The 26,495-nt window shown below is 39.9% G+C and overlaps 1 protein-coding gene across 1 annotated transcript in view; it reads right to left on the bottom strand.

Annotated features, from left to right (window-relative positions):
* Positions 1–26,180, bottom strand: part of LOC149177613 (uncharacterized) — a 382,857-nt gene extending 356,677 nt beyond the window's left edge. The window contains exons 1-4 of the mRNA XM_089423439.1: positions 25,829–26,180; positions 25,441–25,540; positions 23,677–23,785; positions 4,866–4,954 (exon numbers count right to left, since the gene is read on the bottom strand). Of these exons, the coding sequence (XP_089279565.1) occupies positions 4,866–4,954; positions 23,677–23,785; positions 25,441–25,540; positions 25,829–25,886 (356 nt within the window). The 5' untranslated portion in view covers positions 25,887–26,180. The remainder of the gene's footprint in view (positions 1–4,865; positions 4,955–23,676; positions 23,786–25,440; positions 25,541–25,828) is intronic.
* Positions 26,181–26,495: the final 315 nt, after the last annotated feature.

The following is a 26,495-nucleotide window of genomic DNA, read 5'->3' as shown; positions in this document are numbered from 1 at the left end:
ACGTTATTAACAAGTACATGAAATTACGTAACCCAGTTGCAAAACAATCAAAGGAGAAGCAAATACTTGCCTATCCTTCCCTTGGGCGATACTGCCCCTATTTGGGCCCAAATCTACTAAGTGAGAGCAAATGAAAGAAATAAAACAATCACAAATTTACCTCACGCCTAGGAAGGATCACCAAGAACAACACCACAGGACCTCCAAATGGGAGCCTTATTTATAAAATTTTGGGAGAAAATCACAAGAGAAAGTGCACCAACAAGTGGCATAGAGGAGCCAATCCCAATGCAAAAACGAATTGCTAAGTGGCCGAAATAACTGTTGAAGACTGTCGTCAAGTGCTTTAGGTGGTAGTGAGTTTCTTCTATGTTGGCCAGCGTAGATCTCTGTGGAACAGGTTTGTAACAAGTGGCTATAGAGGACTCCCACATAACTCATGGAGAACCCCCACCTCAACCCAACCAAAAACACTGCTAAACAAGTGTCTCCCTGTTGTGTATAGGCTCTAGATATCTGTTGCATGGGCTCCTTGAACTGCCAGCACAGATGCCTTTGTTAGCTGTGTATCAACATGTGTGGGTTAAAGTGAAAGTGGGCTGCCACATGCTCTAACCAACTTCACTTTGACTTGGACTTATCCCTCATCCAATCCGTGAGCAATCAAAGAAGGAATCCCGACCTCCTTATTTGAAGGAACTCAGCCCCTAGTCTAGCAGTCAAACTCAGCCTAGTGGGTAGTTCTCTTGGCCTACCTTGTGGGCCACTAAATCAGCTCTTGTGTGGCTGCCAAATCGCCATTTAACTCAACTTATTTTTCCAAGTCACTTTATTTGACCATTTGACCTGGAAACATGACTTTAACATGTCCCCGGTTATTTATTATTTGATTTTTCCTTTGTCTTTTTTCCCCTTTTATTAGAGAAAGTGGATTTTCATGGGGAAATAATCATTTTATGAGCCCCAACATGGGTGCTAGGATAATGGTGTTCTGAGCATGAATTTTGAGCACCCACATGCCACCAACATTTCCTAGTATTCCTTATTTGCATTATTACATAGGAAATTAATTAAAAATCCCGTCCTACGAGAATTTTTAATTATTTAAAAAATCCTAGAAAGACTTTATCAAATTCTATTAGACTTTGGATATGACCTAGCATGGTAATATACATTGACCCTAGACATTAGGACACATTCAATGCCCATTTATTAAGCTGCACTCCAGCTTTGGAGGTATATGAGTGAAAAAGCTCGACTAGTTATTTATCACTGAAAAGCAAACATAATTAATCAAGAGAAAAAAACACTTTAGAGTTGAGTCACTTAATAACTAGGTCCCAAATTGCCTAAATCTGTTACATAAGTTTATCATGCTAGCGTTCAATTACTACAATTCCCTTGTGGGGCTACGGAATTTGAGAGAGAGGAGAGAGAAAGGGGCAAGATGCCCTGTTGGACTTCTAATCTTCAAAAAAAATTCCTGATGCCATGTCCATTGGGAAAATGGGGTCTAGTTCCCTGCTAAGTACAAATTAGCAGATAACAGGCTCGGGGAATGGATCGACGATGGAGAACTCACATCGGAATCAACAATCGTAGACCCATTAGGTATTCAAAATCTCTACCCTCAGTGCACCCTTCCTAAGTCTGATGGATGTTCTCGTGTGGATCCAATAGACTTATCTTGCTTGAAACAAAGTCTTTGGCCATCCCCACTTCTGTTAAGAGATAGAAATCGATTGGTTGGAAACTCAACAGTCGTGATTCTAACGCTACAGATCAACGGTTGGGACTCAACCTACCCAGAAGTTCGCTCAACAACGAAGAATCTGAATCCTATTTTCTTAATACTTGGTGTAAGGACGAATGAATGACCCTCATCTTGGAAGAACTCATGATCACTGACGCTGTGATTTATTAATTTCTCCACAGGTCTTTCCTCGTCTAGGATTATACACATATTTTATTTTCAATTTGTTTGACCACAACTACTTGGCCTAATTAAACGAGAGAGTGTTATGAGAGCTACAGTTCAACCCGACATCATCCCTCTTCATCACACAAGCCAGAGAAACGCCATAAAATAGAAATACTCAATAGATTATTAAGTCTAAACTTTTGAATAAATACACAAATGGAGCCTTCTACAATTCATGGGCCTTGACAAGCGACTCTTTCTAGGACTCTCATACCTTATATCATTTTACATTAAGTCAACTATTCCCCTCAAACAAAAATAGTTGTAACCAATAGCTTTTCTAGGAAATTCACATATGTCCCTCATTCTAGAAACCAAAGGACACCTCATGCTTATCAAATATTTACATCTGTCCTCTAGGACACCTCATGCTTATCAAATATTTACATCTGTCCTCTAGGACACCTCAACAAAACAAACAAAATTCCCTCGGTGAAAAGATCTTCTCTAGAAATGCTCTAACTACAAAAACAATGAAAAAAGAAATTTATGGAGGGTGCTCCTACATCTCCCCTATGGGTTTTAAAAAGCAATGAACTTTGAATATAAGTTTCAAATATAAAGAAAACATAAAAAATATATGCTATTTGCCCTTGGGTGTTTAGTCTAAAGGCAAGGAACACGATGATCAAGCTTGTAGTAACATGAAGATACGAGTTCAAAACCCCCCCAAGTGGGTGCAAATGAGGCTAGGTGCAAGTCCTTGGTTATTTCGACAACGTAGAAATGCTCCTCATACCACAGCAGCATGGCTAAAGGACAGACATAAGTTATTATAAGCAGCATTTCCAAATACAAAAAATATAGCTTATTTTACTTATATGAGTAAGAATACTATCCTACATCCAAGTGCTCGAGTGGATGAAAAAGTTTTAGCTATATGCCATGTAGAGGCAAAAGTAATCTCTTAATTAATAAGCAATCTTTCTAAAATTATATTATAAAATAGAGGCAATACGCAATAATAGGACACGAGTCAATACGATAGAAAAACCTAATTGCGGTCCTGCACAGCCTGAGACGGTGTTGCATCTTCGGCCCCGTTTCCTCCTGCTGACCCATATCATTTTCCTCAGGTTCGGCTCTGAGTTTCAGGTTTGGTGGTCCGCTCGTCTTGGGATCTAATCAGTGTTCCGGGGCATCTTTCGCTTGTGTTGCACGGCTGTGGTGTGTGCCTGTGCCTTGAGGGTTTCGGCGGCCCTCTGCTCGCCCCTTCCACGCAGCTCTACTTGGCGGATTTCAAAGAAGCTGGTCTTTTGGTGTTTTTGCTCTGAGCTGCGGAACTGGAGCAGGGTTTTATTTTGGTCTTCTGATTTACTCTTCGTGGGGGCGAGGTGGCTGCCCTAGCCGCCTCTGCCCCCTGACTCGCCTCTGCTCGGGTTGGGACCGGATGGGTTCCTTTGCTGTGGCAGATGGTGCCTTTTTTGGTGGCTCGCTGGCCTTCCTTTGCAGTTATCTGAAGCATTGAGGGAACTAGGGTGTGGAGGTGTCATTCTCTGCATGGTTTCGGGCCGCTTCATGGCTGTTTTTCTGCTAGGGTTGCTGCAGGGGGTTGAGGAAGCTTGGGGCAGTTTGGTCTCTGGTTTCAGGTGGAGAGTTTGAGGGGGTGGGGGAGGAGTGGCTACTTGGCCACTCTTTCCTCATTCCGTGCCTCTCCTTCTTAGTATGGGCGGCCAGTTTTCTGTTTCTTATTCTCTCCTCAGGTGCTTTATTTTGCTTTTTTTTTGCTGTTTTGTTGTTATGGGTATGGGTATCCTCTACAGTTCTGTTTTCTGCATACTGGTTTGGGGTTTATTTTCTCATTCTTGCTGCCCAATTTATGGGTTTTACTGGATTACTTTTCTTGAAGTATTGTCATTGTAAGTGGCTTGCCCACACTACTGCATATGCGTTTAGCATCTACAATATGTAATTTTCTGAAATTAATGGAAATTACGAATTTTTCTCCTTGGAAAAAAAGGGACACGAGTCAATACTATTTGAGATCTCTATATACTCTTTCTTGCATTAATAGTGATTTGTACTCATGAAACTTGTTGGATAAAGGTATCTATAGGTGATGATGGAGCACTATAACAAGAAAATAATGAACACGATTAAATCATAAGCTTTAGAAAGGAAAAAAGTTGAAGATATTATGCATTACATTTCACATTCCTCAAATAGAATCAAGGTAAAGAAAACAAGAAGCAATTCATCAAGAAATTTACCTATTATTAATTGCTTATCTTATGTTCTTTGCATCAAGACATTTAGGCTTGTTTCGTATCCAAGTCATTTGTGAAGATGGCCCTGTCACCTAGTTGAAGGAAAGAATAATAACAATTCTATACGACATTGTTGAAAAAGTTAATGCGTTAACAAAAATGCAAGTCCTTGGTGATTTTGACAACGTAGAAATGCCCCTCATACCACAGCAGCACAGCCAAAAGACAGACATTAGTTAGTATAAGCAGCATTTCCAAATACAAAAAATATACCTTATTTTTTACTTAAATGGGTAAGAATACTATCTTACATCCAAGTGCTCGAGCAGATGAAAATGTTTTAGCTATATGCCATGTAGAGGCAATAGCAATCTCTTTATTAATAAGCAATATTTCTAAAATTATATTATAGAATAGAGGCAATACGGAATAATAGGACACAAGTCAATTCTATTTGAGATCTCTATATACACGTTCTTGCATTAATAGTGATTTGTACTCGTGAAACTAGTTGGATAAAAGGATCTATAGGTGATGATAGAGTACTGTAACAAGAAAACAATGAACACATAAGCTTTAGAAAGGAAAAAAAGTTGAAGATATTATGCATTACATTTCAGATTCCTCAAATAGAATCAAGTTAAAGAGAACAAGAAACAATTCATCAAGAAATTTACCTATTATTAATTGCTTCGCTTATGTTCTTTGCATCAAGACATGTAGGCCCATTTCGTATCCAAGTCATTTGTGAAGATGGACCTGTCACCTAGTTGAAGGAAAGAGTAATAACAATGTTATATGACAAAGTTGAAAAAGTTAATGCATTAACAAAAATTCCAACTATTTGATATTCCTTACTTTTCATTTGAGACCATTTCAAGCTAGATCAAAATGAAGTCATCGCACTATTTTTCTTTTCTTATTTATTTTTTTCACCGAATTCTCTTCTATTCTCTAATTTAGTAATGTAGAGTAGGTCATTGCTTATTTTTTTAAAGCGCCCATAGAAATAAGCAATGTTTCACCAAGTTTCCAGATAGGGGGCATTGGAACAGGGAAACACATCCAGTGAATATATGGAGACACCCCCCAAATTTTAGAAGACATCAAGGAAAATTTCAAGGTTCCTGAAATAGGGGACCCCATCTGAAATCCTAAAAAAATAAAATTAAATATATGAGAAACAATTGGAAATCACAAACATGAAAACTGAAAGCACGAAACAGATATTTACATTCACTTAGGTTTTTATTTTATTTTTTGCATTTTTTTAATTAATTTTTTGGAAGGGGGAGCCTAGGATCACCCCACAAAAGAGAAGCATCCCCTTCTGTGTCTCCTTGAGTTTCCCCAAAAGGGAACAATGGAAAACTTCCCCCACCAAGTTTCCCCATCCTGAAAACATGGGAAGGGAAGCTTGGGGGACACATACCCACATAACACTGGATATAAGAATTGACAAATATTCCACTTTCCAAATTGAGCAGTACAATAACAACATTTCATGGACTATGGTTGTCAATAGTGCCTTCTCTTGCTAAACACAACCTTCTATGCTATGTTGGAACTTGTTTATGCATATTATCCTATAGTTCTAGGTTCTCATTTTCATTGGGCTATTTCTTCACATTTTTTAAGTGTTCTTTCCAAAGCTTTTCTAAAACTTTACATTTAGATATTTAAAGGGTTTTTGACAACTGACTTTGATCTAACAACAGTTGCTTTAACAATACCTGATAAAGGATGTTTCCTCTTAACCCAAAAAGAGAAATTTGATCTAAATGCATTTTACATTCTTAAATGCTTTAAGAAAATGTTTCCCATACATAAGCCATACCCATTGAGTGTAGAATGACTCAAAGTATCACATCCTCATTGCATGTTGCCTCAATATATTAATTTCACATTTCGCAATGTCCCAATACAAGTTTCACCCCGTTCTCTTTTCTATATAATAGTTCAAATAGAGATGTGTTAGAAAAGTACAGCTATTACATAACATATTTTTTAGTGTCACAGGTTTTTGTTTTCCAATAATCTTATTGTTGGAAATAAATTCAATCCTGACCTTACAAGGGAAATCACCAATTACCAAACAAATTTTCTATTACTAAATTCTTGTTTAAAAGGACTACAAATAACCAAACAAGCATAACTTGGCAAGGACAAAAATGACAATCAACTTATGAGTCATGACTAAGAAGGCTATCCAGAATCAAGGTGTTAAATGCAACAAGGGATTTGAAGGCGCAAGAGCATTAAGTATATATAGTATATACACATGCATACATTCACATCATTATGCCCACATACAATTATATGAGCATGGCAACAATAATGTGAAATACTTGCATACGAGCAAGGTATACGCAGAGAGGGTATGCAAGCATAAGAGTAGATTCTCATTACTGTAAACATGTATGTGCACGATATATTGTATTAGATATTTTTATAAGTACAAAATTGGTGGAGAGTGATCATCATTGACCAAGTTCCCTAGGGTTACAAATATAAAATACACATTTATGTGAGTGATCATCTTTGACCAAGTCACATATGAAATCTTTAAATTGAGGTAGATGAACTAAATAGAGCAGTGTTTTAAAACCAAGCCGGTTTGAATCGGACTCGGCCTGGTCGACCAAGTCGGACCCCTGCTCTGGCCAGCTCGGTACAAAAACCAGTGTGAAGGCCGGTCCGTTATTGAACCGGCCGAGCCGGACACTGACTCGGCCGATTCAATAACAAACCAGCCGACTCGGCCGAGCCCGTCATAACCAGGCTGATCCGGTCTGCAACAAAGAAGGGAGGGAAAGACGGACTTGAAAGGCAATTTTTTTTTGGTTTTAGGTTTTCCTCAATGCATCTACCCTCTCCCAAGCCTATAAAAGTTACCCAACCCCCTCACATTTCCTCACAACTATCTCATTGCATTTGTGTGAGCATTTGTGAGGAGTTTGTGAAGAGTTGGAGTTGGTTTTTGGAGCAGCAGTGAGGAGCCTCTTGGGCAATCATTGGAGCAATAGTGAGGAGCTTCTTGGGCAATCATTGGAGTAGCATTGAGGAGTTGGTTTTTGGAGTAGCATTGAGGAGGCTAGAGCCTAGAGGTAATTTTTTTCACTTCTCAAATCTTCCCTTGCTTCTTTTTTTTTTTGCAAATCTGGAAATTGAAAAGAGTAATTTTTCTAAAAGAAATGAACATTGAAGAGTTGTTTTTTTTCTTTTCATTTTCAGACTTTTGTCCTTTCATTTCCAAGTCCAAATATCAGAAAATGGCTCCTAGAATGAAAGATGTTGCTTGGGCATATGCTGAGATGATTGATAATCAAATGCATTGCAAATTTTGTCATAAAAAAATTAAGGGAGGTGGAGGGGGAATTCATAGGTTGAAACAACACTTGGTTGGTATTAGAGGCCAAATTGTTCCATGTGTAGCACCAGTAGAACAAACTGGGGGTATTAGGAAAGAGTTGCTAGAAAAATTTGAGAACTTTGAGGAAGAAAAATCTAGGCAAAAAAAAATAGAGGTTGAAATAGGGAGGAAGAGGAGTATAAAACAGATGATGGTTGCCAACCCCAATTTTGATTATGAGGGCTCTTCATTTATCCCTTCCGCTGATGCGTCCAACCCCTTTTGCTATGTTCCTCCCTCTTTGGAGTCTATTCAAGAAAAGGGTAAGGGTAAAATTAAAAAGAAGGGTGATATCAAAAGTTGTTTCATAGTCACACCCTCCTCTCCCTCTGATAGTGCACATGGTCCAAAAGCTAATAGAGGTCAAATGCAACCTACTTTAGATGACAATTGGAAGAAAGAACTGAGAGAAATCGTTTGTGATTACATAGCTAAATGGTGGTATGATGTTGATATCCCCTCATTTGTGATTACATGGCTAAATGGTGGTATGATGTTGATATCCCCTTCAATGCTTCTCGTTCACCATATTATTAGCCTATGTTTGATGCCATATTTGCTGCTAGAAATGGCTTCAAAGGCCCTACTATGCATGAGTTATGGGGATCTCTTTTGCAAAAAGAGGTTATGTCCATTGACGAATATTTGAAAGATTTCAAAATCTCATGGGTGCAAACAGGATGTACCGTCATGTCAGATGGATGAACTGATCAAAGGAACCATACCATCATTAATTTTCTTATCTTTTGCCTGTTAGAAAATCAAAAAGGCAGAAAGATTTTCTTATATTTGATAATTACTTGTGATGTTCTTGATTTCTTATTAGATTTCTTTTATATCTTCTTTTTAGTTCATCAAGCAATTACCAAAGCAATAGCACATAAATCAATGAACGCTAGATATAGGCATACAATCAAGGCAAAACCCCTCTCTAGGGGAAAACTGTTAATTTTAGATAACAATGGTATGATCTATGCTTAGCATAATTTACTTCAATGTTCCTATAGCAGCCCAATGACAATTTCCAATTATTTTCAGTAGCAATCACATTAACTTAATCACATTGATAGTAAATGCAGATAGAACATAAAATCATATGCAAAAGACAAGCCAAGACAAGAGGACACCAGATTTGGCGAATGCCAAGGAAAAACCCCAATGTGGGGAAAACCCTTTGATCAAATCTTCTTATTATTATTCAATAGTTCAGCAGAGAGAGAGTACAAAAATCAAATTCACTTGCCCAATACACAAACAAAACAACCTTGTCAATTCTGCAGTCAAACTTCAGCCCTAACTAGAAAGTCAACATTGGTCAAAACAGTAACAAAACTTCACCAATGCAACTCGGTCTTCCTTGGTCAAACTCGGCCTAAACAAGAGTTCAAATGCAGTGCAAAACAGTTCGGTCAAACTCAGTCAAAGGAGAGAGAAAATTTGTTGTGATTTTCTGTGGTCAAAACAAAAGTCAACTTGAAGTCAACATTGGTCAATATGCTCAGAAAATCTCAGTTTTTGTGCCCAAAAATGCGGCCTAAGGAGATCGAACTTCTGCCCTCAAAAACGCAGTCAAACTTGGTCAATATCCCTTCGGTCAATGTTGTCCTGAAACTCTAAAATTTTTGGCCTGCAAATTGTCCCAGAAATTTGTCCTTCATCCACATGTGTGAGAGAGAGAGATGATCACCAAGTTATACGAACCAATCTGATTAGGAGAGAGAAGAATAGATGAGTGAGTGATGTCCAAATGAGGTGGGAGGTCACTCCTATTTATACAATTTGATGAGGGTGAAAGGACACATCTATTGGGCTTCTTAAGCCTACATTAAGTTGAGGTCGACCTTAACAATTTATGCATGTGAGAGAATCGAATGCAATAATCATCTCCATCATATGAGTTGTCCCAAGGTGGAATTTGACCCTAGTTGCCAATTTTAACAAAAACCCAGTCAATAATTCTTCCTTCAATAGTTTTCCTGAGATAATCCAAGACTCTAGACCTTGACACAAACTTTCCTCCACACCAAGTCAACCTTCCTCTTCCTTTGCTAATGATCCTATTTGACCTGGCAGCAGTAGCAGCACTATGCAGCACTTTCTTGGACCCAGTAACTTCGACCTTGCTTTGGAGACTTCGATCTTGGCTGAAAGACTTCGATCTTGACTTAGGAACTTCGATCTTGGCCCAATACAACTTCTTGAGGCAGCAGCACCAACAACAGAAACTTTGACCAATACTTGTTCTAATAGCAGCAACATGTAGCAACTAGCAGCGGCATCAACAAGAGATATTCGATCTTCCATTCTAGGGCACGAGGGGGAGAGAGAGAGGCACAAAAATTTGGATTTTCCTTTCTTCTTTCACTTTGACCAAACTCGCACTTCTTTAGCCTTCTTCCTTCACTTCGCACTTTTTCCAGCTTCTAGAGAGATATCGAACTTGCTTGATATGATTTACTCCAAATGAATTTGAACTGCTTCTTTTATAGCCTTTAGGTGAGATCGAATAGCCTTCTTTGAGGCCAACTTAATGTGGAGGCAACATATTTCATTTTTGACTCAATACTAAACCTTTTTACATGATTCAAAAGCTCAAGAAGGGTCTCTTTAAAAGTACGATGACTCTATTAACTCAGAATAAATCCTAGAAGTTCTCAATGGGGACTTTGACCTAAAACATGATTACCCAAGCATGAAACCCATGCTTTAATAAGTCATAATAATAAAAATTATTATTATTTTATTTATTCTTTTGACAAGTACATTACATATGACTCAAATACATTAATGAAGACCAAACCTAGTTACATTTTCCAACACTCCCTCTTAACTAGGAAGGTATTCATCATATACAAGTACAAGGAAGATCTCAACTATATAAACCATGAAGAAATTTTAGGCACCGCAATACCATGGACTAGATTCATGACCAGGACAATCTATACATTGGTCTCTCAACAGTTTAGGCACCGCAATGCCATGGACTAAATTCCTAACCAGGGAAATCTATCCGAGTGGGACTAAGATGGACTAAAGCTTTCAGCCTCTCTAGGTACCATCAGGCTTACTTGCTAACCATCAACCCAGGGATCTAGGCATGTATCCGAAGTCAGAGCTCTATGACCAACACCACCCTCCCAACTTCGAGACCTAGACATCAACACAAAGCATCGGCCAAATGTCCTCCCAAGCAATGCTTCACTCACAAAGCCTCAACACTCCCTGATCTAGCAGATCAAGGACAACAAATCTATCTCCAATCAAACTAATTGGTAACCAACATGCTATCAAAACTTCGTGAGGTTTACCTGTACAAACACAACCCCAATCAATAATATTCTTTCACATGTTCATAAACAAACACAAATCTTTGGGGTCTTTCAAACAACTTGATGTTACTTCTCAACACATTAGGACTATCAATCAAATCTTTGACAAAAGATTCCTCAATGCATTCTCCAATCAAAACTATGCTATGCCCTCCCTCTCAACCAAGGAGATTTCTTCTATTCAGGCTCCCTCTTAATCTCAAGGAGATCTCTTCTATCCAGGCTCCCTCTTAATCCAGGGAGATCAGCTTCTTCTTATTAGAGAATCTTTCATGGCTTCCAACCTTCTTATTAGAGTCATTCATATATCATGCTTATCACATCAACTTTACTTACGATCATATTCACCATCTTGAAGATGATGTACCTGCACAACTTAGATAGCAAGTACAACCAAAACTACAGAAGCATGAAGTTAGCCATATCAAAATCTTATAATAACGGAAGCATTAGACTTTACAAACATAATCAGCAAGAGACTATATTTCAACTTCCTGCCCAAGTTTAGTTAAACCCTAAATCACATCAATAGCTCAAAATATTAAACTCATCTAGGGTTTCAATATTATTTCAACAATATGACAAGTTCTTTCATATAGCAAACCCTAGAAACAATTCAAACAAGTAATGTGTCTAACAACTATTGAAATTCATATGTTAGACTCCTCACTAGGATTTTATACATATCCTAGATTTCATACAACACCTTCAACAATCAAAACCGATCACTACTTTAATCAACAACATAACTAGCTTCTACTAGGGTTTGATGTAAACCCTAGATTTCTCATCTTACAATCTCAACAATCACTATATATATTCATAGATTCCAGATTGTCATATCACACATACTAGAGAAATGTTTCGCTGCAAAACCCTAGATTTCCTAAACAGCATCATCCTAGAATATTAAACTTAGACAAGGGCTTATATTAAACCCTAAGACTTATGACCATCAATGCATGAGCATATCATATGTCAGATAACATTATTAGGGCTTCAACCAAATGGATACATATACACCTAGGGTTTCATTCCTAGGATTTTATTCTAAAGACATAACAAGGGTTTTGCTTATAGGCCCAACCAAACTCTAAAGGTTTAGGTTTTCATAACATAGCAAATCAAACCCTACGATACCAAAACTTCAAAGGTTTGGGATCTTAGACAACATCATCCGACCCTAACAAGTTAGGGTTTTCATGATCATATCAAAATCCCAAACATGACATCATCATTAAAACTTCAAATAACATTTCCCAATAACCCTAAGCAGGCTAGGGTTTCACATATTAACATTAGCATACCCTTAAGTTAGGGTTTTCCAGAGAACCTTTCTAGGGTTCTATATAATCAATCAAGAATATGAGGAGGGTAGATTTATCAAATGATGAATCACCCAAAATAAGAATCATTATGATTCAATATGGCTAGACATAACGATGTTAGTAATAGATTATCAAATGAATAAACCTTTATTATGAAGAGATCAATGTTTTGTAGTTTAAGGCATACCTTTGTTCCTTGACAAACCTTGTCTTGGGAGGCCCTCTTCTATACTCCTTGAGGATTTAACAGATGTTTTCCTAATCAAGACAATAGAGGTAGAATGGTGATAAGTATTTAATATAACCAAGACTTAAATAAGTACATGAAACCAAAAGCTAAAAAGAGATGAGATACTTATCTTTGGGAGATGTTGACGGCTCCCTCCAAAGCTTGAGGGATACCTATAAACTTATAGAAAAAATAAAAATGTCTTTTCCAAAAACATGTTAAAACCTATAAATATTGAACATCAAAAATACAAAATAGAATATCTAAGACTTGTTAATTTTTGTAGCATCGGATGTGTTCTAGCCACGAAATTTTGTGGGGAGGCTAGAATACAGGAGATCTCCAAAACCCAGAAATCGTTTCCGAAAATTCCACATAGAGATGGCTTAATTAGATTGTTAGCCGATTTTTAAATATTTCCTAAGTCTAAATAGGGAATATGGCTAATTAATCAGAATTAATTAAGTCAAGGTGTGAATGTTCTAGAAACTCACACAAATCGACTTCAAGTTAATCCTAGCCATCGATTAAGATCTAATCTTAGCCGTTGGAGTCCCAACAGAGGATTATAAGAAGAAGTCGATGGGCATTTGGAGAAGAGACTTGTGCAATTCAATTTCATGAGCAGATCGATTTCCTGAGTAGCAGTAGTCAGTTGCCGAAGAAAGAGCCAATGAAATTGAAGCAGTGAGTGAGGGGCAGAGACAGTGATCCGAAGGAAAGATTTTCCAGATTCGAAGAGGCAGCAGCAAGCAAGCCGAATTATCCCAGAGAGGCAACATTGAGGAGCAACCTAGTTGCTTCAATCAGGCAGTTCGATTTAGAGAGAAGAAAAATTGTTCTCAATTCTAGAGGCCGGGAAGGAGTCCCAAAGAGCCGAAGAGAAGATTTTCTCTGCGTCCAGAGGCAGAACGACTTCATTAGAGCCCAGTCCAAAGCAATTTGTCCAGCCATCTACACAGAGCAGTGCAGAGGCTGATGTAGTCCTCCAGGAGGCCAAGTTTTTGATAGGGAAAGTCGAGCCAGAGATTGCTTGTGGCAGAAGGGTAATTCCCTTCAGTATTTTACTCAGATTTTCTTGTTGTTTGGATATCTAGTTGGGCATCCATAGATGTACTCAGATTTCAATGTTGCATAATAAAATAAAACCCTCATTGCTACACCGATTTTCCCAAGTTGGGTTTTTCCGAGGACTTTTGTCCAAAAATAACTGTGTAAATTTATGTGTGTGTGCCAGCCTTTATTCTTCCGCAGTTTTATTTGTGTAGGTTGCAATGTGATTTATTCAGTATTTGCTGTAGCAAACAGTAAATAAATTGCTAATTAAAAAAACAATTAACTTTTAAGTGAATAATTTCCAATTGCTGCAAGACGATTTCGCGTTTATGGAATTTTCACGTGGTATCAAAGCACAGATGATCAGCCGGAGAGCTCAGTAGCGAAGACAGAATGAGTTTCGTCATTCAATGTGGGCAGCAAATCAAACCCCAAAGGCAGGGTAGTCACTTTGTCAAGAGGCCGAGTTTCTTGAGGAGATTTGATTTTTCTAAGTGAGATGAAAAATTCAATCTCTCCAGATCGAGAGATTCTAAAGGCAGAAGGAGCAACCCAGTATTTTCGCCGAGCAGATCTCTAGCTGGACACAGTAGTTTTCCAGCAATTTTCTAGAGCAAAGCTAGTGTCGGGTGGAAGAAGAGCACACACTGAGGGAAATTTTCCTTAGGGAACTTCTAGTCTCAAGAAGTTCGATTTCCCTTCCAGATCAGAAATCGTTGTGAGCAAAGATTCTCACTCCAGAAGGGAGTGCAAATAGCTTAGCAACAGCGAAGTAGAAGGGAAGAGGAGATTTTCGACATTTGTTGAGATGGCCACTGTTGGACTTAGAGATCAGGACAGGTTGGATGGAGCTTCCAACTATGTCATCTAGAAGGCAAGGATGTCCTTCCTTCTAGATGAATATGGCCTGAAGACATATAATCATGTAGTGGTAGCAATGCCCCTGGATGCAAATCAGCTTAAGGAGTATAGAAAGGAGATGGTGCGGGAAAAGAGGTTGATCGTAGACAATGTTCGGGATCACATTGTTTCACACATAGCTAGCAAAGACACTGCCAAAGAGATGTGGGATACACTTTCCATGTTGTACCAAGGAACTTTTGAGCAACGAAAGATGTACCTAGAGGAGAAGTTGAGGCTCATCCAGATGCAGAAGGGGGAAGGCATAGACCCCTTCCTCACCAGGATTCAGGAGGTTCGGGACCAGTTGTTAGTGGTTGTGGCAACGCCTCAACCTACAAAGCTAGTGAGATTGGCACTCAACAGTGTCTCCGAGGACTGGCAAGTCTTAATCCAAAGCATATTGGTCAGAGACAAGCTACCAAAGTGGGAGAGGATGTGGGCTAACTTGCAGTAAGAGGAATTGAGGCGAGCTCTTCTAAAAAGCTCCATCAGTGGCAGCAGCAGCGGATCAAAGTAGGTGAAGCAGGAGGAGAATGTGGCCCTTGCATCTAAGGGTCCCACTCAAGGATAGGGGGAGCAGAGGAAGAAGAAAAAGGACCTGTCAAAGGTCAAGTGCTTCAGATGTGGTGAGCTCGGTCACTACAGTACCCAGTGTCCTCTCAGGAAGAAGGACAGGAGGAGAAGCAGGACCAGCAGGCAGCATCAGCAGAGATCGATAGGTTGTCCTCCAGGCTAGAGGAAGACTTTGTCATGTTTGCTGACATACCTCCAGGAGTTGAGGTGGAGTGACTTGGTTTTGTAGCCCCAGAGCGCTACAGATGGGCAGGGTCCTTGCTACAGGGGTCCACAATTTTCAGTAGCAGGATGTATCAGTGTCAGTTGATGCAGTCAGATGCCAAAGTGACAGTTGCAGAGACTAGTAGCAGTCAAATGCTAGGGAGTGCAATGTAGAGTTGGCAGTAGTGCAGTTGGCACAGTGCAGAGTCAGCAGTAGCGCAGAGTCTTCAGTAGATAGAGCAGTAGCTAGTAGCAGTTAGAGTCTCAGGAGACAAATGCATCACACTGATCACAGTTGATTTAGGATGCTTTTCAGTTGTAGATGTTGTAGTTGCAGCAGCAACAGTTGAAGAGGGAGTTGCAGTGCAGATGCAGTGTTGGCAGCAGTTTAGCAGAGTCAGCAGTAGCACAGATGCAGCGTATATCAGAGTTTCGTAGTAGTTGGTGGGCAGCAATAGCCAGAGATCAGCAGTGTGACAGGAGATGATGCAGAGACAGGGTGTTGCTACAAGATATGAAGTAGAGCACTAGAACACATTCCTCACTAAGAGGGAGTGTTAGTTTTTGTAGCATCGGATATGTTCTAGCCACGAAATTTTGTGGAGAGGCTATAATACAGGAGATCTCCAAAACACAGAAATCGTTTCTGGAAATTCCACCTAGATATGGCTTAATTAGCTTATTAGCCGATTTTTAAATATTTCATAAGTTTAAATAAGGAATATGGCTAATTAATCAGAATTCATTAAGTCAAGGTGTGAATGTTCTAGAAACTCACACGAATCAACTTGGGGAAGAAAACGCCAGAAGGAGTCTTCACAGGGAAGAAACCAGAAGTTAGCCACTTCAGAATTTTTGGCAGTGTTGCTTATTGCCACGTGCTAGATGATAAACGTACCAAACTGGATCAGATTGCAGAGAAGGGGTTCTTCGTTGGGTACAGCGAAACCTCAAAGGCATACAAAATCTACATTCCTAGCAATAGGAAGATTGTAGTAAGGCAAGACGTGAAGTTCATGGAGGACCGAGCTTTCAGGAGATCTCATGAGATGCCTACAGGTGATCAAAATCAGTGAGCAGAAGCTCCTTTGGTCCAGCAGCAGGGGCAGCCAGTGGGATAGCCAGGAGGACAATCACAAGGATTGAGTACTGTGAACAATACGAGCATTTCCTCATGTGCACGAAATTTGGGGAGTTCTCAACAAATGGAGCAGCACAGATAGGATGAGGAGAAGATGGTTGAACCTCCCACGACTAGTGGTCGAGCCAGCAAAGAGGTTCGTCAGACATTGAGAGATGCAGAGGAGTTTATTGGAACTCCTAGGATGAACAAAAGACAGCACAGACAGCCTGACAGATACCAAGCATTGGTAGCTCAGGTTGCAGAACCTTCCAGCTTTCAAGAGGCCGCATAACATCAAGTATGGGTAGATGCCATGGTAGAAGAGTATAGCTCTATCATGACGAATGATGTTTGGGAGGTAGTGCCAAGCCCGGAAGACAGATCAGTTGTAGGTTCTAGATGGATCTACAAGATCAAATATGCTGCAAACGGTAGTGTGGAGAAATAAAAGGCTAGGTTCGTGGCAAAGGAGTATGCATAGAAAGAAGGGATAGATTATGAGGAGACCTTCGTCCTAGTTGCCAGATTTCTATCCGGTCAGTTATATCCCTAGCAGCTCAAATGGATGGTAGGTTCCCCAAATGGACGTCAAGACAGCCTTCTTGAACAGTGTGATAGAGGAAGAAAGAAGTGTACATAGAACAGCCAGAGGGCTTCGAGACACATGAGAGGCACACTCATGTGTGCAGACTAAAGAAAGCTCTATACAGACTCAAGCAGGCTCCCAGGGCATGGTATGGTAGGATTGACAGCTACTTGCAGCAGATGGGATTCGTCAAGAGTGACGCAAATCCCAACCTTTACTATTTGATGGTAGAGGGTGAGCCACTCATTCTAGTTTTGTATGTGGATGATCTCTTTTTGACAGGATCATCAGGGCTCATAGAGGACTGCAAGAGGAACCTGGCAGCAGAGTTCGACATGAAGGATTTGGGGTTGATGCACTATTTCCTAGGATTGGAAGTATGGCAGAAGAATGGGGAGATCTTCCTTGGACAAGGAAGGTACACTACAGATATTCTGAAGAGGTTCAAAATGCAGGATTGCAGACCCATGTCTACGCCCATGATCACCAACTGGAAGAAGATAGATGCATCGGATGACAAGGATGTCGACCCCACCTTGTATAGACAACTTATTGGATCTCTCATGTATCTAGTCAATACGAGGCCAAATATTTGCTTCGCAGTCAATACCCTTAGTCAATTCATGGTAGAGCCAAAGAGGGTACATTGGGCAGCAGCGAGGCACATTCTGAGGTATGTGCGTGGCACAATTGAGTATGGGTTAAGATATACCCGAGGAGATGATGTCAGATTATGTGGATTCACAGATGCAGATTGGGCAGGCAATTCAGTGGACAGGAAAAGTACCTCTGGGTACTGCTTCAGTGTTGGATTAGGAATGGTTTCTTGGTGCAACAGGAAGCAGAAGTCAGTAGCACTGAGCTCTACAAAAGCAGAGTATATGGCAGCAAGCACAGCTACGTGCGAAGCTATATGGCTTTGGAAGTTGTTGGTGAGCTTGTTCAGGCAGAGGATGGAGGCGACCAGTGTCTACTGTGATAATCAGAGTTGCATAAAGCTCTCTGAGAATCCAGTGTTTCATGACAGGTCGAAACACATAGATATTCGATGTCATTTCATCAGAGATTGTGTACAACGTGGAGCAGTCCAGCTACAGTATGTTCCCACAGAAGTGTAGGTTGCAAATATACTCACAAAAGCTCTAGGAAGAGCTAAGTTCGTCTATTTCAAAGAACAAATGGGTATGGTGGAGAACCCGTTTCAGTAACAGATTACATTGGATGATTCTCAGTTGCAGCAGCAATAGATGAGAGGGAGTTGTAGTAAAGATGCAGTGTTGGCAGCAAGGTCAGCAACAGCACAGATGCAGTGTTGGCAGCACGGTCAGCAGCAGCACAAATGCAGTGTATATTAGAGTTGTGCAGTGGTTGATGGGCAGAAGCAACTAGGCATTAGCAGCGTGACAGGAGATGATACAGAGACAGGGTGTTGTGGCAAGACATGCAGCACTAGAACACATTCCTCTCTAAGAGGTAATGTTAGTTTTTGTAGCATCAGATGTGTTCTAGCAACGAAATTTGGTGGAGAGGCTAGAATACATGAGATCTCCAAAACCTAGAAATTATTTCTGGAAATTCCGCCTAGAAGTGTCTCAATTAAATTATTAACTGTTTTTTAAATATTTCCTAAGTCTAAACTTAGAGAATATGGTTAATTAATTAGTATTAATTGAGATAAGGTGAGAATCATCTAGAAACTCACACGGATCAATCCAGAGATGATCCTAGCCATTGATTAAGTTTTAATCTTGGTCATTGGTGCTCCAACAGAGGATTATAAGAGGAAGTCGATGTGGTGGTAGAGAACGCACCAGTGCAAATACTCAGTTGCCCAGGCAGTTCAATTTTCTCAGTAGCAATAGCTCAGCAGAGAAGATAGAGCCAGAGGGTGAGTAGCAAGTGGAAGAGGAGGGCAGCAGCATTCCAGAAGATTTCTAGTCCCTGGAAGGGTGAGTAGCAAGTTTCTAGTCCCCGGAAGAGGCAAAGGAAGGAAGGTCGAAATTCTCATAGGGCCAGCGTAAGCTCTGCGTAGAGGGTGACGCAAGAGGCTCAGCGCAAAGGCTGGGGAGGTAATTTCGGAGGCAGAAAATAGCTGTGGGGTGAGAGAAAATTCCTCACTAGATTTTGCCAGTATTTTCCTCAAATTAGATCACCAGTTGGGCATCTAAATTATTGTACTCAGAATTGCTGCTAAAGAATAATAATAAAACCCTCATCTGTTGCACCAGTTTTCCCGCATTAGGTTTTTCTGGGGACAATTGTCCAAAAATAATTTTGTCAAAATTCTTGTGCTAGAATTTCTCAGTTTCCAGTATATTTTTTCTCCACAGTAAATTGCAGTTGTGATTTTATTCATTGTTTGTTGTAGCAAATAAACTGCATAATCAAATTTTCAATTAGAAGAATAATTTCCAATTGCTGCAATAGATAAAAATTTCACATGCTACTCTCCATGTGACTCCATGTGCATCCAACATGCCCAAACAACACATGGGGTCAACTCACGAACCGCCTGGCTACTAGTTCTGACTGGAACTCTCCCAAGGAATGAGTACACTTAGTCACTGGGTTCACTATCCCACCGGCACCATAGCCATCCTACATCCCAGATATATGATAGGAAGCCCCACCAGGATCCCAATGCCAACCTGGGCCTCCAGCATCTCCAATGTCTGAGAGCTCCTGCTGAGCTCCACTCCGGACTACGATCATCTCTACAAGGCTAGCCCACTTCGTCGAATACCAACTCTGAAGCACTCACCACCCAACCCCAAGAAAGGGATCGAATGTATGAGCTCTCGTACATAGAACAAGCCCCCCATCCTGCGAATGTTGCACCCTACGCAACTCATGTCGCCTCATCTCACCATCCTGATCAACACACAAAAATTGTCAAGGTGACTCTACCTCTCCCTCTCCAACGTGCAGAGGCAACCTACTAGTGCTACCAGCCTCATCTACGTATGTCTGAAGAGGGTTGCTCCGACGCTCCAATGTCTACTATAGCTGCACCATTAGGGAATCCAACTATTCCCCAACGTGAGTTAGTTTGGCCACTAACTCGGCACTAACTGCTCTCATGCCCTCTAGCTCCTCATTCTGCTGCAAAATGGATTCCCAGACTACCTTGGCCTTCTTTCCCAATGCTAGAAGGTTGGCACTAAGCTGTCAGATCAGCTAAGGACTGTTATCATATGGGAACTCGATAACAGCTCTGGACCCCTCCGTCTCTTCTAGTACCTCGTCAACGACAGGTATGCCTCTAGGCACCTCATCAATAAATGGCCCTCCGAGTGTATGCTCTACTCCCTCAACCAAGGTGTTAGCCGAAGGTATCAAAGAGGTATCCAACAATTGCGACTCCTGCGCCACACCGGTTATATCGATGTGCCTCTCACCAACCTGCATATCCTCTTGCTCAACCTCCTCCTCAAGATCCTGACATCTAAATCCCGGTCTCCACCAGTAGAAACGCCCCCTAGTCTCACCCCCTAGCTGTCCTCGTCCTATACACTCCCTTTGAGGGGGTCTGGTGTCCTTCCAGACGAATCTCTCCACAAGCCTCTTTGTGAACTTTGTGTAGGATGTGATACGTGCATGACCCAAAGGGATCAGCCCTCGGTACCACCACTCCATACCATCTCCATCCAAGTGCAAAGTGGCATGTCTAAATGCATATGCCTCCCTCATAGGGTTTAGCCAGAAATATGTGTCCAGTTCTTGTACCCGTTTTCTGACAAAACTCCTAGCTGAGCCATCAAAGTGGGTGAGGGTCATTTTTCCCTCAATGCTACTCACTCTCCCTTGAGCCATGGGTTTGTCTATGGTTCACCCATCATTGTGCATACACGCCCAAATCTTCCATGATCTTGTTGGCTACCCCCACAACTGGACAAGATCATGCTCTGATACCACTATAATGTTCCAAATTGGAAATAACAATGATAAACAAAGCAAAATACACATACAACATAGAAATATTTAAACAGCAATCAAACACCCATAAATTGTACTAGAACTGCGCCAAAATTCAGCCATTTCATTGTATAGGGGGAAGAGTACAATGCATGAAATGTGTGCATGTGGGCTTGCCAAAGCAAGCTAGAAAATCCCAGGTGAGAAAAATGCTACTTGGATGCAAAGGAAAGACTTCTCCTCAATGTTTTGCGCTGGCCCTAGAAATTTTGCAACTGCTAGCTGGAAGAAACCCCTGTTTGAGCCTCCAAAAGTGCTCAGAAAATTCCACCAAATTAATCTTGAGCTCTCCACCAAAAACCCAGAAAAACCCAAAAAGGGTTTGGGCAAATTCTACCGATTACCCAGGGCCCAAAATTTAAGCTCACTCCTCCACATTGGCTGCCAAATAATTTTGTTGTTTGGGGCACCAAAACTCCTCCAAAAATTCTACAAAATTAGGAGCATACTCCTTGAGGCTAGTCCAGAAAAACCCATAAATGATTTGGGCTAATTCCGACCTCCCAGAATTACCCAAATTTGGTGCTACGCCCTCCTTGACAGATTTTGTGTCCCCCACAACTTCAATTGTTGAATATGTCACAATCCCTCCTCAATTAGCTGTAGAATGGCCCTGCAAAATTCCTCCGGAAGATGTGTGTGAAATTCCTTCCCAAACCCAACACAAATGAGATGAATACAGTCCCACGAAACCTGCCCGACAACACCTCTGCGCAGGCCCTAAAATGGTGAATTTGGCTCTCATAGGTGCAGCAACTTCCAGCTCTGAAATTCACCTCAAATGCTGGTCCACCCTCAATGAAATTTCTCCTAAATTCACTGGCCAAAATTCCCCTTGAAACTCCCTCAACTCAGTGGAACGACTTCTGCCCCTGCGTCCTCCTGGAAGTTCGAACTGGCTGAAACAAGAGTTGATTTGTCCCACAAACTCCAGCAGATCTCTTCCCACTAAGTTTGAAAATCTCTCCTAGGGTGGCACTCTAAGTCCACCGAAGAAAGAGTTGAGATTTCCGCCCAAAAATCTCCTTGTGCTAAGCAGCACTGGTAGTCTTGGCTAAGCAGCTCAAGAGTACTCTAACTTAAAAAGTTCAAATTGTCAAAAAGCCCCAAAATGAGAGTCTCACCTCCAATTTATAGCCAGCCATCCCTCATGCTCCTTGTGGGCTCCACCCATCGAATTCCCTCTCTCACCCAATTTGAATTCCTCCAAGGGGTGTGTATTCCCTTGGAGTGGCCCCCACTCTCCACTTCCCATCGAATTTCTTGGATTTTCTAATGTTTGGGGTGGCACCTTTATAAATTTTCCTTTTTCACCCACTTTTCCTAAGTTTATATGCTAAATATTTATTAACTGCCAAAAATTACAAAGTTGAGAATTCCCTTGGCAAAATTATTAATTGGTGACATAACAAGGAACTCTTTCTTTGTCACCAGAACATATGGCAGTGATGAAGCATGATTCTAATCTACAACTAGAGCCATAGCATTCTCACAGTACTTCGATGCTTTCCAATGTTGTAGCTCATTGTTGTATAAGCAATAATATGTACAATTTGAGCAATCTTTGTTGCTCTTGCTTTTCTAGTTTGATTTATCCCTATGGTAACATGGTCTAGGGTTAAGTTACAAAGACACGTCACACATATTTTCCAAGCATGTTAACAATCACACTTAAGCTCTCATGTTGTTATTGTTTGATGTATTCTGCAAATACACTGGTTCTCTATATTTTGTGCATGCACTTTCTGGGTTCCTACCACACATCTTTGGTTTAGGGTTAAGTTACACAGATAAGTCACACATTTTCCAAGCATGTTAACAATCACACTTAGGCTCTTAAGTTGTTCTTGTTCACTGTATTCTGCAAATACACTGGTTCTCTAAATTTTGTGCATGCGCTTTCTGCGTTCCTACCACACACCTTTGCTCCTCACTGGAACATCATTTTCTATCTAAGTCACCTCTGCATTTTTACTGTTTAAATCAATTGTGTGCTTTCACTGTTTATCACTTCTGCACCTTCAGTATTGAATTATAACTTCTGCATAGTTTACTGTTGTTCATAGCAGTCACCCTGTCATGTTGACCAGTTTGGAATCCTTAGCTTCCATGCAAACAAGACACACAGTTGACCGCTCTCTCCACAGATTCAACAACAATGCATGACCAAGGTCCTTATTCTAACCTTGGACCTGTTTGTCCAGACAGGTTCTCTAATATAATATGGCTAATATTGTCGACATCTTGGCACCTTTGTTTGCTTTGATAGTAGTTTTCAGTCTATCATCAGTCATCTGGTGGTCAAATTATTATAGTAATGAAATCAGTTATGGAGGTTGTAATGCCCATTGGATTGTTCACTTTTTGAGAAATTAGCTTGAACAGTCAGCTGTATCAGAACCTAAGACTAAGATTTTGTGTATGTCTGATAGTAGATAGTCTAGATGAGGCAGCATGTCAAAAGACAATCAGGTTACTAAAGAAAGATTCCAGAAAACGGTTTTAAAGACGGCCTACTATCAAAGCAAGGTCAGTAGGCTTCTCCACTTATATAAACGTTTTTTCTGTAGATTAATGGCATATCTTTTTTCCCAGCCAAAAGAAACAGAAAGAAAAGAAACTTCATAAGATTCCACTTAAAATCAACTTTTCCTGGTATGGGTGGTGAAAGACAGCATACTGAGCACACCAATAAAATTCCTCCACCCGTCGTTTTTTCTGGGCTCAAATTGCATCATCAAAACAAGACCAAATACATCAACAGAATCACCTTAGTTGCCAGAACAAGACGGTCCCTAGGCATCCTTCGAGTTCTAAGCCAGCGTCCAATATATTCTTCAGAGTTTCCCTGTGTACTGGCACGTTGTGGCACAGGATACCTATAAAAGTAATACAAGAAAATAACAAGGTTAAGTAAACAAGACTAAATGATTTCTCGTAATTTGGAAACAAACAAATGTAACAACATGAGCAAATTTATTTGGAACAACAGTACCTCCAATGTAGTTGACATTTAAAGTTGAAACAGATGATATTTCAAACAAATCAGACCTATCAAGTTCTATACAATGGCAATTATTCAGCTTTACTGCTAGGATTAGAAACCAATGTTACAACATGCAGGTAAGTAGATTCAAGCAGTGATTTAAACTGGAAGGACTGCATCTATGAAGCCACATGGAAGAATGGAAAAAATAGTATAGCTTAACAAATAGAGGAAATAATAGGATCAGAACAAGAGCAAAAGTGTCATCATTGAAATATGGTATGAATCATGCAATCCAAAGTGATGCACAAACATAGCACCAACCCAAAAACTAAACAGAAGGAAAGAATCTGTTCATTCTATAATATTGATCAATCATGAAACGAATATTTCACCTTCATTGTTTGTCATGTGACAATTGAAAATCCAAGCTTTCCCCGTGGATCATCACCCATGCTTGGAGACATTGCACTTTTCCACTAGGAGTGTTCTGCAGGGATAAGCCATGGTCATATTTTGACAAGGCTCATCTACAGTGAGCACTTTCAAAGGAACTGTAATTTAAGAGGAAAAACTACAGCCATGTGATACTAAAAGGCTTGGAATTTGAATTGTACCCCGTGAAAAATAGGAAGACCATGTAATGACGTTATTTATTAATGAGCGCAGAAGGCCAATCATAAGTTCATGGACTGAAAAAAGGCAAGATATGATTTATTTCTTGTTTCTACATATAAAGTATACATGTATAAGAGTACATATCTATCACAAACTAGGGCATGCAATCTGTTGCTCCTCTATTCAAGTTAATGACATGAATATCATGTGTTACAGGTTATATTAACAATCCAGTGCATCTTACATATTTCAAGCATTATTTACCCATTAGAAATTACAATTTTATATAGCCTACCAAAGTGGGTTCTGCTTAGAGGTAGGTGGAAACACATTATAATCGATAGTGACGTGGTTAATCCCCACTGCATCATCCTGTGCCTCTGAAATGCAAGCAGCAATGATAAAATATGAGCTCATTACAGAACTGAGGCCTAGAAACTTGGTTTTCCATGTTTCCATTTTAAATCATTAACAACTCAAACTCCCTCTTCTAATCCGGTTAACAGATAAAATAAATAAATAAAATATAACATATGAGTAGGGCCTGCTCTCTCTTCAGGGTATGCAGAGGCATACTAATGGACTTTTACCATTCACCTTCCCCCACCCCTCTCCCTTTGAGTGACTCTATTGAATCCTCTTGGGGAGGATGATTCGAAGATCATTCATGGTCACCCTGACTGCTATAAAAAAAATTGTTAGTGGATAGATTGTGATGATCGATAATTTGTGAAAAATTGTAAGCAGTGTGTGTGGACCTCCCAAGCAACAATAAGATCATGGTTGCCTAATTAGCATGGAGTTTATGTTTGAGCCCAACTTCACCTCCTCAAGATGAAAATAATCGATGTCAATATGAATGAGAGATGAACCTCTTTTCTTTCAGACCAAGACTATAATAAGATATATAATAGATATTAAAGTACTCACATCTCAGCAGTGTCTATGAAATTGATTCCAGCGGCAACAGCCTCATCCAAGATCTCGCAGGATTGTTGGAATGAGTTTTGTTCCCCAAATGTCATGGTACCTACATGATTTATTGATAGAAGTCACGTCAGTAGGTAAATCTTTTTTAAAAAGGCATTCTAGAGAAAATGTCAAGGAGACAAATTTTCCCAAAATTACAGATATTCTCTGGTAATATATGTAATCCATGCAGAACCGAACAATGACGGGTGATGAATTAAGTCTAAAACCATCAAGGCATGTGTTATTAGGCTAAAGAAGGAACTGCCCATATCATAACTTTGCCACTAAAACTGCAGAGACCAACAGCATTTACGAAGTGGATGATCGTCAGAAATTAAAATGTTACCTAGGCAGAGCCTCGAAACATTTAATCCAGGCGCAAGGCTGAAGCAGGGCATACCCATCTGTTCTCTTCAGTTTAGTTTCTCAATACCGTGCGGACAATATGCTCCGCCGGCTGTCGAGAATGAAAAATTGCCAATTACATTATTGAAAGTTGAAGATGATTGAATTCCTTTTCGCGGGTTCTGTGTTCATGAAGCTTTGATAGCTACCAGGAGAAGAACTAGTCTATGCAGGACTCTTCCTGCTCCTGTAAACTTTCTGAAAATCACCTCTAATGTTGGAATTGGACAGAGAGTTTGCATTTCTGCATTATCCACGAAGTGTTTCAAAAACATTAGAAATATGCACTTGGGAAAAAAAGCATTTTCAATTTTGAAAGTAATAGGTCCGGTTGTTTGTCTTGGATAACAAATTTCTTTCAGTGTTATTATTAATTATTTAAAATTTATAAATAGATTTAGAGTTTAAAAAAAAAAAAAAACATTAAAATTTTAGAGTAGTAAGCATGTCTTTTAATCATATCAGTATTGTTTTATCTACCTTTTAATTCAAAAAACTAGCTGTTATATATAAATTAATTATTATAATAATAGATAAAAAAAAATTATTAATAAATAATTTAATACGGTTAATAAATAATTTTTTATATAGTTATTATAATAAATATT

This window comes from Pinus tabuliformis, chromosome 4_1, assembly GCF_031772625.1.
Source record: "Pinus tabuliformis cultivar Carrire ecotype Pingquan chromosome 4_1, CPIR1, whole genome shotgun sequence".
Classification (NCBI taxonomy): domain Eukaryota; kingdom Viridiplantae; phylum Streptophyta; class Pinopsida; order Pinales; family Pinaceae; genus Pinus; species Pinus tabuliformis.
The sequence above is the reverse complement of the archived record's forward strand: the minus strand, read 5'-3'. Positions and strand labels throughout refer to the sequence as shown.